The 17,858-nt window shown below is 36.0% G+C and overlaps 1 protein-coding gene and 1 long non-coding RNA gene across 2 annotated transcripts in view; both read left to right on the forward strand.

The window, feature by feature from the left end:
- The first annotated feature begins 4,668 nt into the window (after nt 1–4,668).
- The window catches only part of LOC144359999 (short transient receptor potential channel 4-like), a 68,940-nt gene continuing 55,750 nt past the window's right edge, over nt 4,669–17,858 (forward strand). Inside the window, exon 1 of the mRNA XM_085493347.1 lies at nt 4,669–5,013. Within this exon, the coding sequence (XP_085349473.1) occupies nt 4,833–5,013 (181 nt within the window). The 5' untranslated portion in view covers nt 4,669–4,832. The remainder of the gene's footprint in view (nt 5,014–17,858) is intronic.
- LOC146732295 (uncharacterized) lies at nt 14,467–16,242 on the forward strand. Its single transcript, XR_014927027.1, has 2 exons — nt 14,467–14,498; nt 15,971–16,242. It is a non-coding gene; the product is annotated as an uncharacterized LOC146732295 (long non-coding RNA).

A 17,858-nucleotide genomic window follows, 5' to 3' on the forward strand; every position in this document is an offset into this window, starting at 1 on the left:
TAACACATTTTTCATTAAACCGTTTACCTTTTATTGTGCTATGTAATAGCCATGATATTGCAGTCAAATATTTTTAAGTTAATTTAGTAAATTGCACATTGACCAATGAGTGTAATCACCGTAACATGGTGTGACCTTTCTCACAGAAATTATCAATAGCCGGTTTTAATTCAATGCTGAATTGTTGATCAAATTTTAAATAAATAAATATGTAGTATTTCTATTCAAATATTCGATCTTTAATATTCAAAAATAAAATCGAGAATAAATATTGTAAAATAAAGTTTCCTGAATATTTTACAGCGATTACGAGAGTGGATGAATCGAATTGGGTCAGATGACTGACAAATAAAATCGACCAAACGAAAAAAGCCGAATTTAGATTTACCAACAGCTCTGACCCCCATGCTGCGCTCATTACACATTTAACATCAACTGTCATGACATGATTGAACCAGTAGATCTGATTTTCTAGACGTAATTGTAGACACACATGTTAATTCCGTATGCTTTTAAGTCGTAAAAATTAAGAAAGGTTGATCGCTTTACGACCCCGACAAAAGTAGCGTGATTGGAAGGAGTCGAAATATTCGTTGTGAGTACCAATCAATAGTCGTAACTCCTCAAGGTTTTTTTTTTTTTTTTTTTTTTTGTCGTGAGAGAAAAATGATGACCTACATACTTATTTCAGACCTACATATTACACTTCAAACTGAACGTCAATATAATGGCATAAATACCTCGAAGGTGAACTGGGATAGCTATTACGTCATCGTTTGTGAGTGAGTGAGTGAGTGAGTTGTACATATACTGTCAACTAGGTATTCTTCATATGCTTTTAAATCTTCCACCTTTGATCCTCTCCGCATCAGAGAAATTGTTACACTCGAGTTGTCGCCACAGTCCGGCTCTGCATTCCAAAGAATGGGATAAGTAAATGACAGAGTTTAATTATACAATGTGTAACTAGACGAGAATAATCATTTATTCAACATTTTCGACTGCTTTATCGTACTCATACACTCACGAGGTATTTTAAATCAAGGTTCGAAGAATTAATTGAACTTTATGAAGATTAATTGAGAACACATAATTGTAACCCAAAAGCGCTAAAACGAGGAGTAATGACGTCACTGAATCAAATTTTCAAGTATCAAGGCGTGTGGCGTATTCCAGAAATTAAGAAGAACGCACCTTATATTACATATATCAATATTCGTTTAGAAAATGCTCTGTGATCTATGACTGATTCTGAATTTGTTACTTTTGTGGCACGCATGTTCGTCACTTGTTATGCGAAGTGGCATTCTCCACTTAAAACAAGTGAGATTACATTATCTCGCGTGGTTACGAAAGTTGTTCACGTGAATTAGATTTCATTCAGTGGTGTGACGTAAAGAGAATCTAACATGACAGAATTTTTAATTAGCTTGTGAAGGTCACCATTAAAGCACTTTCCATTAAAATAAATTATAGATATAATTGAATGTAAACTGTGTATTGTTAAATACAAAATGTCCAATAACAATTAAAATTGTTATTATCATTATTGAATATTTACTAACTGTCATACGGTAATACAATGCAGTGTAACGTCACGCTGGATATATATTAACATATTACTACACTTCTCATCTCAAGTCACCACGTGATCTTGTCATAAGAATTGTGAGATTAAAAAAACTCACTTCATCAATGAATTTCCAATAGGTCTTAAATGTGTTTCGATAACGTGGCTATTTACTTATATCAACGGGAAATGGTACGAATTACGTTTTCATTACAGTGAATGTAAAACAAGTTTTTTTTATTTTGATGGTACTATCAAATACTTCGTGTTTGTATGGCGACAATTGTCGGTATATTTTACACGACCTATCGCAAAAAGAAACCACCCACACGCCAACAATGTCGTCTAACATTATAGTTGAATTGCACTCGAAACAACGTAGACGTGAGACAGGTTGAGTTAAAAACATAGGGAAGTTTAATTTGTAATTACGACAACCTCTGAACATGTAATTATAGTAATGTTGTGAACAATCGAACGTTATATATTTTTACGATGTAAAAAGTTTCCGGTCGTTTTTTTATCCCACATGACTAAAATAATGTTTTTTAACGTAACTCGAATTCGTGATTGAGGCAATAAATCATAAATCCATAACTCGGAGGCCGTAAAAACAAGCATGTTTGCAGTCTTGTCGTCATAACTCAAAGATAAATATTATTAAAATAATATGTTGCATGTTACGCAGTATGGTGATAACGTTACGCGATTCGCGAGTTCCCTGGCTGCGAAAGTATCATTATATCGTCGGTGTCACAGGAAATCAGCGGCACCATCAAGAACGCGCACCTGTGCTATGACCAGCGGCATTTTGCGCTGATTGATACACTGCACCGAGCATGCGGCTCACCAGGGTGCACACTTAAAACAAGTAAAAGCGATGCATTATGAAGTGCAAGTAGTGAATATGTGATATTTCGCCAACTTTCAATGAATCGCCATAGTGAATAATACTGCAAAATGTATTTTCATTTTCTGAATATAATACAGATTCCCCATCTAAGAACATATTACTTGTGTATGAATTCTAGTATATTTCAAACGCAATTACAACAATGGGCATTTCCCCGTATTCTTCAATTGCGATTTGAGATTGCGGCATTACGCGGAAGTACATAAGTAAGCAAGTAAGCAATACGCTTGTTTGTTCCATATGCTCAATAGTCATGTGACAGTCTGTCTTATTGGACCAAGATAGTCCACTGAGAGTAGACTAATAATAGTTTTTAAATCCCTTAACTGTATGGCCTGCAATTTGATGTACTTATCGATTCGTTTTTTATTTCTATATGGACTATGTCTTAAATAAAACAATAATAATAATAATAATAATATGAGGTTATTTACGGAGACAGTACAGCGGGAGTATCGACCGATGCGCAGATGCATTATACATCTCCCCCCTCACGGGAATACATCATGGAAATGTCGTAATCCAATATGTTTAGAACAGATTTAACGAACGTCTTTGTTCGGTCAAACCATAGGGCAACCATATTTGTTTTTTTATTCCTAATATGGTAGGATGAAAATACCCAGCGCAATACCGCAAAATTACGACACGCTGTAACTTAAGGCGTTACGGCGACAGATGTATAATAATAAAAGTACTACGTCTTGGAAAGATAACTAGTATTTAAAAGTACGTGTTACCATGTATAAATAATCAAGATACAATATAAAAACAGCAACTTAGGTAATTAGGCTCACAAACAGTCGTATATTCATACTGCTTCTTAAACACACTTGTAGTGCAAACTAGACGCTACAACCACCACGCTGAATTAGCATATTTTGATAATATTTCAAACTTTGCCACATTTTCCAAGCAAATAAATATGATAATGTTGAAATGCTTGGTATTTTTGTATTATTCCATACGTTGTGTCTATCAAACGTTCAATATGAAATGAAACATACGTAATGTTTATATTGTTGTTCGATAAGGTAGACCAAATCGGATTTTCATCATACATTTAAAATGTTGCATTTGCTGGGCACAACACATTATTTATTAAATAAAAAGTCAAAGCTCCTTTTGCGCACGTGAAGTGATCGTTATTGTACTATCACATACAGTGCACGAGCGTATTAGCGCATTTTCATTGTTTCGTTGAACGAAAACGTTATGATGCGATGATAAATTCCAGTCATATGTATCTATCGATATACTAAACAATGCTAAACATTATATAATATTGATTATAATACATCTTTAAATTACACACGTTGTTGACCAGGATAGTAGTTGCCCGGCAGTTGCAAAGTCGTTTCTATCCATATGATTAATTTCGACATCAATAATCTCGTATAAAAATTACATACTTGTATTTAATCCACACCCTATCCCACTTCCAACACTAAGTGACATATTCTTATACCAACCCACTGTAACCCCATACTTAACATATACAGTGTATAATATGGACGTGACATATGACATGTTATGACGAGTTTAAGTCATCTTTGTACAGCGTACCTGAGGGAGATGTTTATGTAGAGTCAACTTTGACCCCGCGATGGCAGAAACTCTTGCAATAACAGCTGGCGTTTCCGCTGGCAAGACAGCTGCTAAAATGCACTTGATAAATTATTATATTTAGATTTTATTACCCTGGAACAAATAAAATGATCAACACAAATATGTGGAATTAGTAACTACAATTACCTTGAATGTCCGACCTGAGTGTGGTACCTTTAGTTGTGGTGGAATTCGGTATTATATCAGTCATAATATTGAAATATAACGAAAACTGAAAATAAACAAATAACTATTCGTGTAATTTACACATATAATGTATATTATTTTTATTTACCGTGTTAGCATTTGAGCTAAATGTGTCGCGCGTAACGGTCTGTCACAACCACAGTACGTCTATTTTGGGTCACTCCACCACCAGGCGAATTCACACACACGGCTAAAACAGTGTGTTCCGTTACAATGTCATTAGTTTCTCAAAAACAGGCACGAGGGAAAATATCGCCACACACCAGACACCAGATTCGACCTTGTGGCAAAGTGTCGCTACTTTCCCAGAGCACGGCGTTGCGAGTGACGTCACCACCGGGTCACGTGATGTAGATTTCAGTTAGCGTTTTTGTGTTCAGTGTGCCGTCGACTATAGCTGCATTCCGTGCAACCATGGTGTGCGCTTCTAGCGTACAACTTTATTTAACTCACTGGAGTAACTAATCAGTTCGTGAGCAATTTTTGTTTCTTTTCTTATTCTAGCAAAGAGGCAGCGTCAACACTCGTCTTAGTATGGACTGGAGCCGGGAAAGCGCGTCCAAGCACTTGGAAAAACTCTTCCTAGCTGCGGCGGAGAAGGGTGATAAAAAAGCGATGATTGTAGCGCTGGAAAATAAAGGCCATTTCAATACCGACTGCGTCGATAGTGATGGCAGAAGTGCACTGGTTATCGCCGTTCATAACAGAAATTTAGGTGAGTAGTTCAACTAGTTTCACGATACAGGAATTATATTGTTCTGCACTCCCTTATAATGGGTCTAACCACGCCACCTTCCTTGGCCAAGATTTTGGTTAAACATATGTCGACGTTTATACAATCACACCGTAATTTATATTTTACAAATACCTGCAGATCGTCGACTATATGTATTCTTATTAGTATTCCATCTAACAATTCCGTTAGTATTGAAACGCATTGAATAATTGTGTGCATCTATTTATACCATAGGGAGGTTCAGTGTAAATCCATGGATTTGTTATCGATGCTTTAAACTGTTAGCCATTTGCATGACTGTTTTTTTTGTACGTAATAAGCTGGTAATCATTCTTCTATCTATGCAATCTCGGCATTGTAAAGCCAACTGACGGATTAGTTTGTAGACTTACTCTCTGTATGTCTCGAAGCATGTGAACGCTGTTAGCCCCGGATGTTAGCCCCGGATGTTAGCCCAACTCGCCGATGGCCATATGCATCCCTAATTGTTGTTAATTTCAAACTTTACGGTCTGTTTTTGATCGTAAAATATATTGCGTTGGTAAGTGAGGACATTAATACTATTCTAAATAAACCGCTGTCTCGTTTGCTACACGCATGTTGAGGTCACGGTCAACGTCCATACATTATTATCTATACATAATTATGGGACGCCAGATAGAGTATGATGACGCTGAGTTGTATTGTAATTTGAATGTGTGGGACGCGGAGAAAACCAAATCGTGCGACCGCATCGTTTTAGACAGAATGTACATGTTTAGACTGGATGATAACAATTACACGAATGGTGCAATGACATGAACTAATAATCATAACGATTGAAACTTTATTCTGAAAAAATATCACTAAGAAGGGTGGTATTTCAGTTGATTTTGAAAACCAGCGGCGACCGTAACTGAAAATGTGTATTTACAGACGCGCGTGGAAAGTTAATTAGCACAAATTAACATACAATTAGCAAGAATAGTTCCGTAAAATCAAGATTTTTTTGATATTCGGAGTTGGCCATGTGATATAAAGGTTATTATCTGATATCACTTATTCGTAAAGCTCATAGATAATACTAGTCTGTGACGTCATTCGTATCAACTATTGTGGTCAACAAACAATTGATATAAAGAGTGCGTTTACGTCGCCACCCCGGGTCGCCTCGAACCTGTTTTGTTTTTGTTCGACTGCTTTGTAATGTCATTACTCGGGAATCTTAGGCGTGTTTACCGCCCTCTCGCAGTTCCGGTGAAACATTTTGTTGCGGGACGCGCGCGTTTGATATGGGTTCCGCACGCGTGATAGTGTATTTTTTAGTTTTAATACATGAATGTTTGTGGCGCTATGACCACCGAGTTTTAGCTCTATCATACAAATGTATGCATGAATTCCATAGCACAGAAATCGGGTATTTGGTGCACGTGGCTTGTATATAATCACGCAACATCCATCCAAATTATAACTGAACACTACTGGAATTATCTGACTCGATAAATGTCAAAATGTCTACGTGAGTTTGTATGATAATTATTATGTTAACATGAAATGACGATGGCAGAGTAATGTATATTTATCACGTAGTGCCACCACTGAAACATCACTTAATGGTCCTTCCTTATGCTTGCATAATTATCTCGTCTCAGTGATCTACCAATTGCGTATTGCTTCGTAAGAACCGGACCAGTCATCCCGTGTCCATGTCCTACTTACATGTACAAGACAAGGAAAGAATGAACTGCTTACTTGTATATTATCGGTTACCATGTGAATATATTTTGGGGGTCTTTATATTCAAAGTGACCTTTAAAATTATCTGATAATTGTTGTTCCATTTTAAAGCAGTAATCCAATACAAGATAGTCAATAGGATTCTAAGTATCAGTAACGTTGTCTTCGCGTTTACCAGACGGTCTATCTTGAACACTGATTTTTACTCCGCGATACATTGATTTGATATCGCTATACATTGATTTGTTATCGCGATACATTATTTTGATATCGCGATACATTGATTTGATATCGCGATACATTGATTTGATATCGCGATACATTGATTTGATATCGCTATACATTGATTTGTTATCGCGATACATTATTTTGATATCGCGATACATTGATTTGATATCGCGATACATTGATTTGATATCGCGATACATTGATTTGATATCGCGATACATTGATTTGTTATCGCGATACATTATTTTGATATCGCGATACATTGATTTGATATCGCGATACATTGATTTGATATCGCGATACATTGATTTGATATCGCGATACATTGATTTGATATCGCGATACATTGATTTGTTATCGCGATACATTATTTTGATATCGCGATACATTGATTTGATATCGCGATACATTGATTTGATATCGCGATACATTGATTTGATATCGCGATACATTGATTTGATATCGCGATACATTGATTTGATATCGCTATACATTGATTTGTTATCGCGATACATTATTTTGATATCGCGATACATTGATTTGATATCGCGATACATTGATTTGATATCGCGATACATTGATTTGATATCGCGATACATTGATTTGATATCGCGGAATAACTGTATGGTGTAATAGCATGGATTGATAGATTTGGTCAAAATATTGCTTAATAACATCAATTTAGGGAGCGCCATTTATAATCCTGGTTATAATCCCAAGATTAGGAAAACTTGTATTCGCATAAACACTAAACTACTTGAACTCATTAGCCCACCGTACACTCAATGTGATTGCAACTGATTATTGAAATACTAACTATTAAACGTTTTAAATACACTATTTTAAATCCACAACTCCACAAATATGAGTTTTCATCTACCGGCACTCATCATAATTATTATCGTACGTTACTATTTATACCAAAATTAAATGATTTTTTGTGTGAAGCCAAATACCTTGTTTTTATTCCTTTCTGAATATCTACAAGGCATAAACACAAATCTCTTAGTCTAAGGGGTCATGTGACACGCACGACGTTTAGAAAACTGATAATGAAGTTACGATGGGATAATATACGTCACAAAGACACAATGAAATCAATCATAAAACTTATTGGTGACTTTAATTGTATTGTAGACTTGGGACCACATAGATGTGTATTAGGACATGTTTATATTTCACTGTCAAATTATTCACTCACCAAATCGTCGGTTAGTATAATACTGTCTATATCTAATCAAAGCAACTCAAATTTCGATGGACTTTTTGTGATGAAGAAAGCAAAATATTGAATATGAAACTATTTGTATAACAAGGTATGAATGGAAACCACAGTTTTTTGCGTTCAAATGTAGTTTATAACGATTGTGTTGATTTGCTATTAATAGGAATGACGTATCTAACGTTATACTACACACGGACGATATTACGCAAAGGCAATTATAATACTTGAATAATCTAAAGTCCATGCGACACAATGAGTTATGTATAATAAATTCACTAACTATAGTGTCGTAAATAAATGTATCAACATGAACGCCGTGTTTAACTTGGATTGGTCCGAACCGAAAGCCTTCATGAATATTTAATATCACATGCACAACAGATCGAAAATGCATATCATACTGCCGAACCTCTTTCCAATGTAGGCGCCGCTTGAAGTTTGCTCGGTGTTTCCAAGTTTATAATACGGTCCGAAAACTGCGGATTGTGACGAGGCACGTGATATGTACTCTTATAGCTATTGCGTCATTTCATCAATAGTTGTACTGTCAACACTTTTACGTTTTCGGATTATGGAAATATAACCCTATGATATTTTCTTTCGATTGACGCTAGAATACGTTAGTGATTTCCGCCAGAGTCGCACCAATCACTGAACTTGAAGTACCGACACGTGTGTAGTCTTAGGATCCTGCCATGTATGCTTGTTCTAGTAAATACGTTTCATTTCACCGTGCTATCAAGGTTTTAATTCACCAACTTGTAATCGCACGACTGTCAAATAACTGCCACATTATTCACTCAAATATAAAAATATGATTTAATAATTAGGTCGAAATTCATCAGTGAGAACAAAAATGGGCTGGTCGTCTTTATTGGCAGAGGCGTGTACAATTGCTGACATAATACGAGGTTTAATTCCCACCAAATAATTTGAGTGGAACGTTCATCACGATGCACATTGGGTCGTGTCAGTTTTTCTTTCAAAGATTGGTTTTTCCCATCAAGGCGATTGAAACTGTAAATCAACATGAACGTAAAATGCAGTAAACGTCTTCTTGATGAGAATTATGGATGAAATAATCGAAATCCGATGATTTAGAGTGAGCTTATGTAATGAAATTACAACTGTGAGGAATCATATCTGACATATAATTGATGTATGTGAAATAACATTCATGGTTTCCATGGTAACTTAATACAGGTGTTTGATTTGGACAGTATTTCGCTCAAACAAATTAGTCGCGAATTAGTATAACATTGAAATCGCATATTGCTTAAGACGTGTGTATTCATATTTTTTTTTACCATTTTAACGTTTGACAAGTGGCATAAAACACAGTTCTGTATGCCGTCACTATGTAGCTAAATATGGATTTTATTGTCATTATTGGAAAACAATTCTACCAAAGCATAGCAGGTGTCTTAAATTGGAGTGCGATAAGAACATATAAGTTTGTCATCACCACGATATCACCACACCCAACACAGACTAGGGTGGACATATGTTACTGTTTTCCAAGAAGATTAATTCTCGCGATTATTCCAATGCAAATAAAGTGCACATACACATACAGCCGTGCCACACATCGCCCATTTGAAAAGAAAGTCCTCAGGCGTGATCTAAATTTTTTGTAAAATACTTTTAAGCAGAACGAGCTCGCTACATCGTTTCAAATAACGTGCAATTCTCTTTCTTAATAATGACGTCGCGCACGTTTCACGGCTTTTCACAAGAGTGTCAATTATTTTTAATATCATATCCGTAATTATATCTAAAAATCGTATTCAAATATCTGAATACATCTCTCGACGTAGATATTATTATGTTCCTCGTTTCCTGGATTTTGTATCGTAAAAAGAATTTCCGTTTATGTGTTGCACATTATTGTATCGTCAAGCATTTAATGAAAGGATTGTCGTCTTCAAACACATCGCAGTTATTTTTATGACCATCACATTTAGATACAGCTGAAACAACGGCAATTTTTCGTAACCTTACTTCGATGAAAGAAAAACGTAATTGTTGTTTTTCTTGAGTTAGTCAGTTTGAATAATCCTAGTTACATAAAATGCGCCTATTTTATGTAGTTGGGTAGGACCCCTGGATGTGTTTACATTACATTTCTTACCAGGAGGCCCCTGAATGTGTTTACATTACAATTCTTACTAGGAGGCCCCTGAATGTGTTTACATTACAATTCTAACCAGGAGGCCCCTGAACAAGTATGATCTATATGTCGCTCAATGCTGTATATATATATTTGTATCGTGATCACTCTAGTAATGGAAAGTCCATACTATTGTGTATTAAAAGACCATGAACTACGTTTTATGCAAAACAAAGAGCATTATGTCAGATAAAACGCCAGTTAAAATGACAGATAAAACGCCAGATAAAATGACTATAACTATCTGTACTTGTTTATAACATGTGTATCACACTATGTTATGTCATCTATATATAGCCTTCGTTGAGCCATGTGTGTGACTTACAGATAAATATACAATACTAACGCACGACGTTTTTTTTACTGTTACTTACATTATGATTTCGTCAGGAATTATTTTAAAATAGGCCATTCAGTATGTTTCATGACATATGACCGATATAGCAATACTTCAATAATGGTTAAATGCACGCCGACGTCTGTAGATTGGCATTCGTCTCCGTAAATTGCGACATTGCACGCCTCTGCTATTTATGTATATAATTGTCAAGAATGCGGGTATACCCCAATTTGGTAGAGTGATCTGCCAGGGATTAACTATGCATCACTGCCCTCACATGAATAGGTTGGGGGTCATATACTAATTAATGACTTTTTTGGTGCGGTCTCCTGTTGTTTATATTTAATGTTATCAAAGAGTCAAATGTTATGCATGAATGTTTATCTCAATGTCGTAGCTCTGAAATAAAGTAAAATAATTTTTAATTCCAGCCTCGTAGAAAATTTGATAATTTTTTTTTTTTGGGGGGGGGGGGGTATTGATCTAATTCCAGTGAGAATGTTGGTTTACTAAACTCATGTAATACAGACAAATTCAGTTCACTTAGTACCTGGCTCAATTATATGTTGAAATTGAGTACGAAAAAAAAACGCAGCATATCAACTACAAGGATCGCGAATAACACGACCACTATGAACAGTTTTATAAATAGGCATTGCAAATATAAGACGGTAGTTCAATTTAATATATACAATATCAAGTCCAACATTTTGTTCGTCTTCACTTGTTTTACAATCATTTATCACATTTTATAATAGTTAACACTGATAGTGCGTATGTTCCACTATTATTTCAAGAATATTTTGTCGGATGTCAATGAAACTTGGGTTTTGATGCTCTGGCGCAAAGCACAGATCCGAATAGTTTTTGATTGAAATTCGCGCAGGTTACTTACCTAATTTGCATAATAATTAGCTAATTGCAAGCGCTTGATGCTTGATGTTATCTCAAGAACCACTTAATTACCATACTTTATATAACAATTAGTCATTTTCAACTTGTCTGTGGCTATCTCAAAAACCACTCTACATATTTCAATAAAACTTAACACATAGATGCCATGGGACAATTAACATATCTGACCTAGCTTGCATAATAATGTGTCTGTCAAGTATTAGCTTTTCTACGGACATTCCAAGAATTAACTATCACATTTCAATGAAACTTCATACCTAAGTTCTCTGGGATAAGTTACATAATTACTTTGCACAAATAATCCAATTCATAGGTATTCCACATATTACGTCAGTACCACCCATCAAATTTAATGAAACTTGATACATGGCATTTCTTGCATAATCGATATACTAGTGACTTTATTAAACATGTTGCATACATCGGACCTTGTAACCTCATTAATATGCATAACTGTAATATTTCAATTACTGTTGTAGATGCAAATGCAACCAGTGCTATAATAAATGCATGAGATACGACTAACTTTAAGTTACTTTCACTTAACTCACATGATAATGTACAGTTGACTTAGTTAATATGCATGTAATATCTCAAGCTCTGTTGCAGGTTGGACAATGTAACCAGTGCTATACGATACATGTTGACCTAATTAATATGCATAACTGTATTGTTTTCAACAATGCTGCAGATAGAGACATGCATTCAGTACTATAAAGACATCGAACAAAAGATATCCATGCATGTGACCTCATTCATAAGCAGTAATATCTAAAATACTGAATCTGGATCTGTAGTCATATTATAATGTTGTCGGACCAAAATATTGTTAATCCAACACATATTTATTCATTCCATCTCCACCGTATTTCCTTTATTAGAAGCGCAAGTGGTTAAAATGCAAATGACAGAGGCGAGTTGACGGTCAAAACAAGACATATTTCCATGATTTGGGAATGAAACCGGTACCCCTCTCAGCACGGGAGTTGTTTTTTCACGTTTTTTTTTTAAAATTCAAACCATTGCTTTAGCCCCTTGGTAATGCGTTAAATCAACTCGTTAACGAGTGTGTTGATAAACATTGATTTCCCCAACGAATCAATTTACTCATTCAAAGGCAAGTACGTTCGGAAGCTTTGATCTGTACGTGACGTACACTGAACACAAACTTTCTTGAGTTCTTGTCATATTTGTCGATGCGTTCTAATCTTCCCAAGAATTGCTTAGTCATACCTTGTGTGTGCTATTGTATACATTATACTGCTATTTTTGCATCATTATTCAGAATTGAATGTTGCCGGCTGTTGTTCTGCGCGAGGTCGAAAAGCGTCCTGTGCGGTTGTTAGGTGCGTAGGTAAACTCAGTGCGAACATTCGCGGCTCGCACGCCATTGTAAAATCTCTCAAGCCATACAATTACATACTTTCATACCATGCTTTAACTACATTGTAAACATATATTAAGTGTTACTTTTAATTCTGCATACCAGTGAAAAATGTTATTGCGAAATTATTATGATATTTTAATTGTGTTTATTATTATTACTGTTGTGTACTGCACATTCCACGCTTCATTTTACGACATAAGTCCTTTACGATGCTTGATATGACGAAAGGTTATGAAAGTACTGAATTTGAAATTAAAATACGATAAATTAAAAGTGTTTGTCCGAATGTACTTACATGTATGTCTATCGATTTCAATATAGGATCATATATAGACTTGCTGGTAGATGTTTACTTGATTATGCACATCGTTATGACATGAGGATTTTATGATATGTAACGCATCGACAGACCTGGTGTCTAATGTGATGAAGTATATAATGACAATATTGAAATACAATTAAAACTACAGTTAAAACATAAGTTACATGCTACAATTTGTGCTTTTCCTAAGACTCATAATATTAGTAATTCCCGTCCCTGGATTGAGACCCTGTTATAAACGTAATCACACATGCTAAGATTAAATGAGACACATAGCTGATTGGCTCATTGTACAATGACGCCAATGATACGACATATTAAGGAGCCTATTGCAATAGCATTGTATAACATAGTCATTTGGTGATAGATTTCATTGACATGAGTGGCATCAGTGAGAACGTCAGCATGAATGACAGCAATGGGTCATTGCCAGTGGCGGCATTAGCGGGGTCATTTGCAGTGGTGGTTTCAGTGGGGTCATTATCAGTGATGACGTCAGTGGACTTATTGACAGTGGCAGAAGGAGTGGGATCATTTTCAGTTGTGGCACCTTTGAAATTGTTAACAGTGTTGGCAGCCATTATATCACAGACAGTCGTGGTATTTGACTGCAGTTTATCTCAATAGCGGATTAAGTCGTGTCATTGGCAAGTAGTGGCAGCAATGGGATCTTATACACTGGTGGCAGCTGTGGGTTTGTTAACGGTGGTTACAGCAGTGGGAAAATTGACAGTAGTGCCAGACAAGAAACCGTCGACATTGGCAGTGAGAGCATTGATATCGATGAGCACTGTGGGGTCACTGGCAGTGGTGATAGCAGTGATATGATTGACCGTGTTGGAAGCAGTGAGGTTATTGACACGAGTAGCAGCAGTGGCAACATTGATAATAGTGTTAAAGCTGTGGTCATTAACAATGGTGGCAGTAGTGTTGTCGTCAATATTCGTGGCATCAGAAGGATTATAGGCAGTGACTGCAGCAGCAGGAGCGTCAGTATTTGCGACAAGAGAGAAATCACCGACATTGCTGGCATTGAACGCATCCGTGGGATAATTTGAGGGATGACAACAGTGGATAATTTTAGGAGTGGTAGTAGTTGGATAATTTTAGAAGTGACTGCTGTGGATAATTGGAAGGGTGACAGCAGTGGAACAATTTGAGGTGTGACAACAATGGATAATTTTAGGGGCGATAGCAGTTGGATAATTTGAGGGGTAACATCAGTGGGATAATTTGAGGGGTGACAGTAGGGTATAATTTGAGGAGTGACAACAGTGGATAATTTTAAGAGTGACAGTAGTGGGATATTTTGAGGAGTGACAACAGTGGATAATTTGAGGGGTGACAACAGTGGATAATTTTAGGAGTGGCAGTAGTTGGATAATTCTAGGAGTGACAGCAGTGGAATAATTCGAGGGATGACAGTAGTGGAACAATTTGAAGAGTGACAACAATGGATAATTTTAGGAGTGACAGCAGTGGGTTAATTTGAGGGGTGACATTAGTGGGATAATTTTAGGAATGACAACAGTGGATAATTTTAGGAGTGACAGCAGTGGGATAATTTGAGGGGTGACAGTAGTGGGATAATTTTAGGAGTGACAGCAGTGGGATCATTCGAGGAGTGACAACAGTGGATAATTTGAGGGGTTACAGCAAAGGGATAATTTGAGGGGTAACAGCAGTGGGTTAATTTGAGGGGTGATAGTAGTGGGATAATTTTAGGAATGACAACAGTGGATAATTTGAGGGGTAACAGCAAATCGATAATTTGAGGGATAACAGCAATGGGATAATTTGAGGGGTAACAGCAGTGGGTTAATTTGAGGGGTGATAGTAGTGGGATAATTTTAGGAATGACAACAGTGGATAATTTGCGGGGTAACAGCAAATGGATAATTTGAGGGGTAACAGCAGTGGGATAATTTTAGGAGTCACAGCAGTGGGATAATTTGAGGGGTGACAGTAGTGGGATAATTTGAGGGGTGACAGTAGTGGGATAATTTGAGGGGTGATAGTAGTGGGATAATTTTATGGGTGGCAGTAGTGGGATAATTTTAGGAGTGACAGCAGTAGAATAATTTGAGCGGTGACAGTAGTGGGATAATTTTAGGGGTGACAGTAGTGGAATAACTTCGAGGGATGACAGTAGTGGGATAATTTGAGGAGTGACAACAGTGGATACGTTTAGGGGTGACAGTAGTGGGATAATTTTAGGGGTGACAGTAGTGGGATAATTTTAGGGGTGACAGTAGTGGGATAATTTTAGGAGTGACAGCAGTGGGATAATTTGAGGGGTGACAGCAAAGGGATAATTTGAAGGGTGACAGTAGTGGGACAATTTTAAGAGTGACAGCAAAGGGATAATTTGAGGGGTGACAGCAAAGGGATAATTTGAGGGGTGACAGCAGTGGATAATTTTAGGAGTGACAGCAGTGGGATTACTTGAGGGATGATAGCAGTGGGATAATTTGAGGGGTGATAGCAGTGGGAAAATTTGAGGGGTGACAGCAGTGAGATAATTTTTGGGGTGACAGCAGTGGGATAATTTGAAGGGTGATAGCAGTGGGATAATTTGAGGGGTGAACAGCAGTGGGATAATTCGAGGAGTAATAGCAGTGGGACAATTTGAGGGGTGACAGTAGTGGAATAATTTGAGAGGTGATAAATTGAAATTGATGGCTACAGTAGTATTATGAAATAGCCTAATCAGCCTAGTCATTGCGCTTATGCTTATTTTAGTGTAAATGCATGACATGCATCAACTCCTAAATTATAGTCCATGATTTGCTAAATCAAGCTTGACTGAAAAGGCCGATTCAATTTTTTTGTAATCTAATATCTGTCACAATTCAATTGTATTATTCATTGTTTGGTAACAGATTAAAATCTATGTGATCACGTGTGATATTAGTATTTGCATAAATTCAATTCATTAATTGTCTATTATAAATACATTTTTTTTATTTACGCTGATGGCTCTGAAGCTAATAAAGTCATGAACAAGTGCTACCAAGCCTTTGTAGATACTACAACATGTTATCAAATTTTACATTACAAAAATACGTAATTAGTCGTCAAAACGATATCACAATATGTACTGCCTTAGCTGAATGTCTGCAACAATATAACTAACTCATCTACATTGTAAAACATATGTCCACACATACGAACTCATCCAAAAGATGGAAAAAATAAAAATAGCGTTAGTTAAAAATGACACTACGAAGCATATGAAGCAGGTACGTTTCAAAATGCTCGTGTAAGTAAATTTGATTCATACTTAAAACAATAAAGTGTAACATTTTAAACAAGAGTATACGAAGTATATACTAATTGCCGTGTATCAATCAATCAATTGATGAAATATTGAATATTAGTATTCTGAGGTGTAAATAATCAAAAATCATTATCTGTGATCTCGCATCGTAGTCATATTGTTATAATATCAAATTGAATTGCAGCCAAAAAAAAACGATTGGCTTGTACTGTGTATTAAGGTTGTGTGCTCACTTGTAGTTAGAGATTCATGAAAAAGGTGGGTTCACTTCGCGGTTTTATGATGGAAATCATTCAAATACGTAACCATACTGGCGGACAAATGAAAAAAAAATGCGTGAGATTCAATGAAACACATTGACTACACGAGCAGCCCAAACAGTAAGGTAATCGTGCTATTATGTACTTTAAACACAAAGAGATGAAATAATTATAATAAATACCTTAATAATCCACGTTTTTTAGACAAGTGAGTTTGTGCTCGTGATGAACAAAATGATGATGTTCGCAAATGTACATGTGTGCTTCTTTATCTGCGCCAACTACCATTCAATCATTATTTATTATTTTTCATAAACCTGCTACAATGGAATATCTGCATTTCAGAGTAACATAATCTCGTTTTGGCTTAGAAGATCAATTATAAATATTTGTTGCTGTAAACCCCAATTCATTTTCGATATTAAATATATTATTTCACAATATTCTATATGGTACACCGTATTAATTTATTAAATATAGACATATTCGACCGCGATTCAATAATAGTACGTAACGGTAACGGATTCATTTTGCTTCTGAACTCATTTCAACAACATATATTTGTAACATCGTTATCTAAATGTTATAGCCAACTTGATGTCGCGCATGTCGACGTATGTGTAATATCGCCTCAACGTATGATACTTTCTAATTTGTTTGCATTATTGTTAGGACTTTAATTGTATTCAATGACAAATAACGCAAAAATGCGCCTTTTATTTCATATCCGTTGATCTATTAGTAATTTTGGTTTAGCTAATCACAAATAACTTTAAATTAAATTAAGAATTGGTGTGTTTTTTGTTTTTTTTGTTAGATGGTTTTCTTTAACTATAATTTAGTTTGGAATTTGCCCTGCCGTATCACTGATATGTCGTACATCTAGAGGTTAGAGCGTAGAATTTACACAGATTTACATTATGTGTGTACGATTGTATCTAAATACATAGGAGGCGGTGAATAGACACTGACGCCAGACAT

Source organism: Saccoglossus kowalevskii, chromosome 18 (genome assembly GCF_978046115.1).
Source record: "Saccoglossus kowalevskii chromosome 18, keSacKowa6.1, whole genome shotgun sequence".
Taxonomy (NCBI): Eukaryota; Metazoa; Hemichordata; class Enteropneusta; family Harrimaniidae; genus Saccoglossus; species Saccoglossus kowalevskii.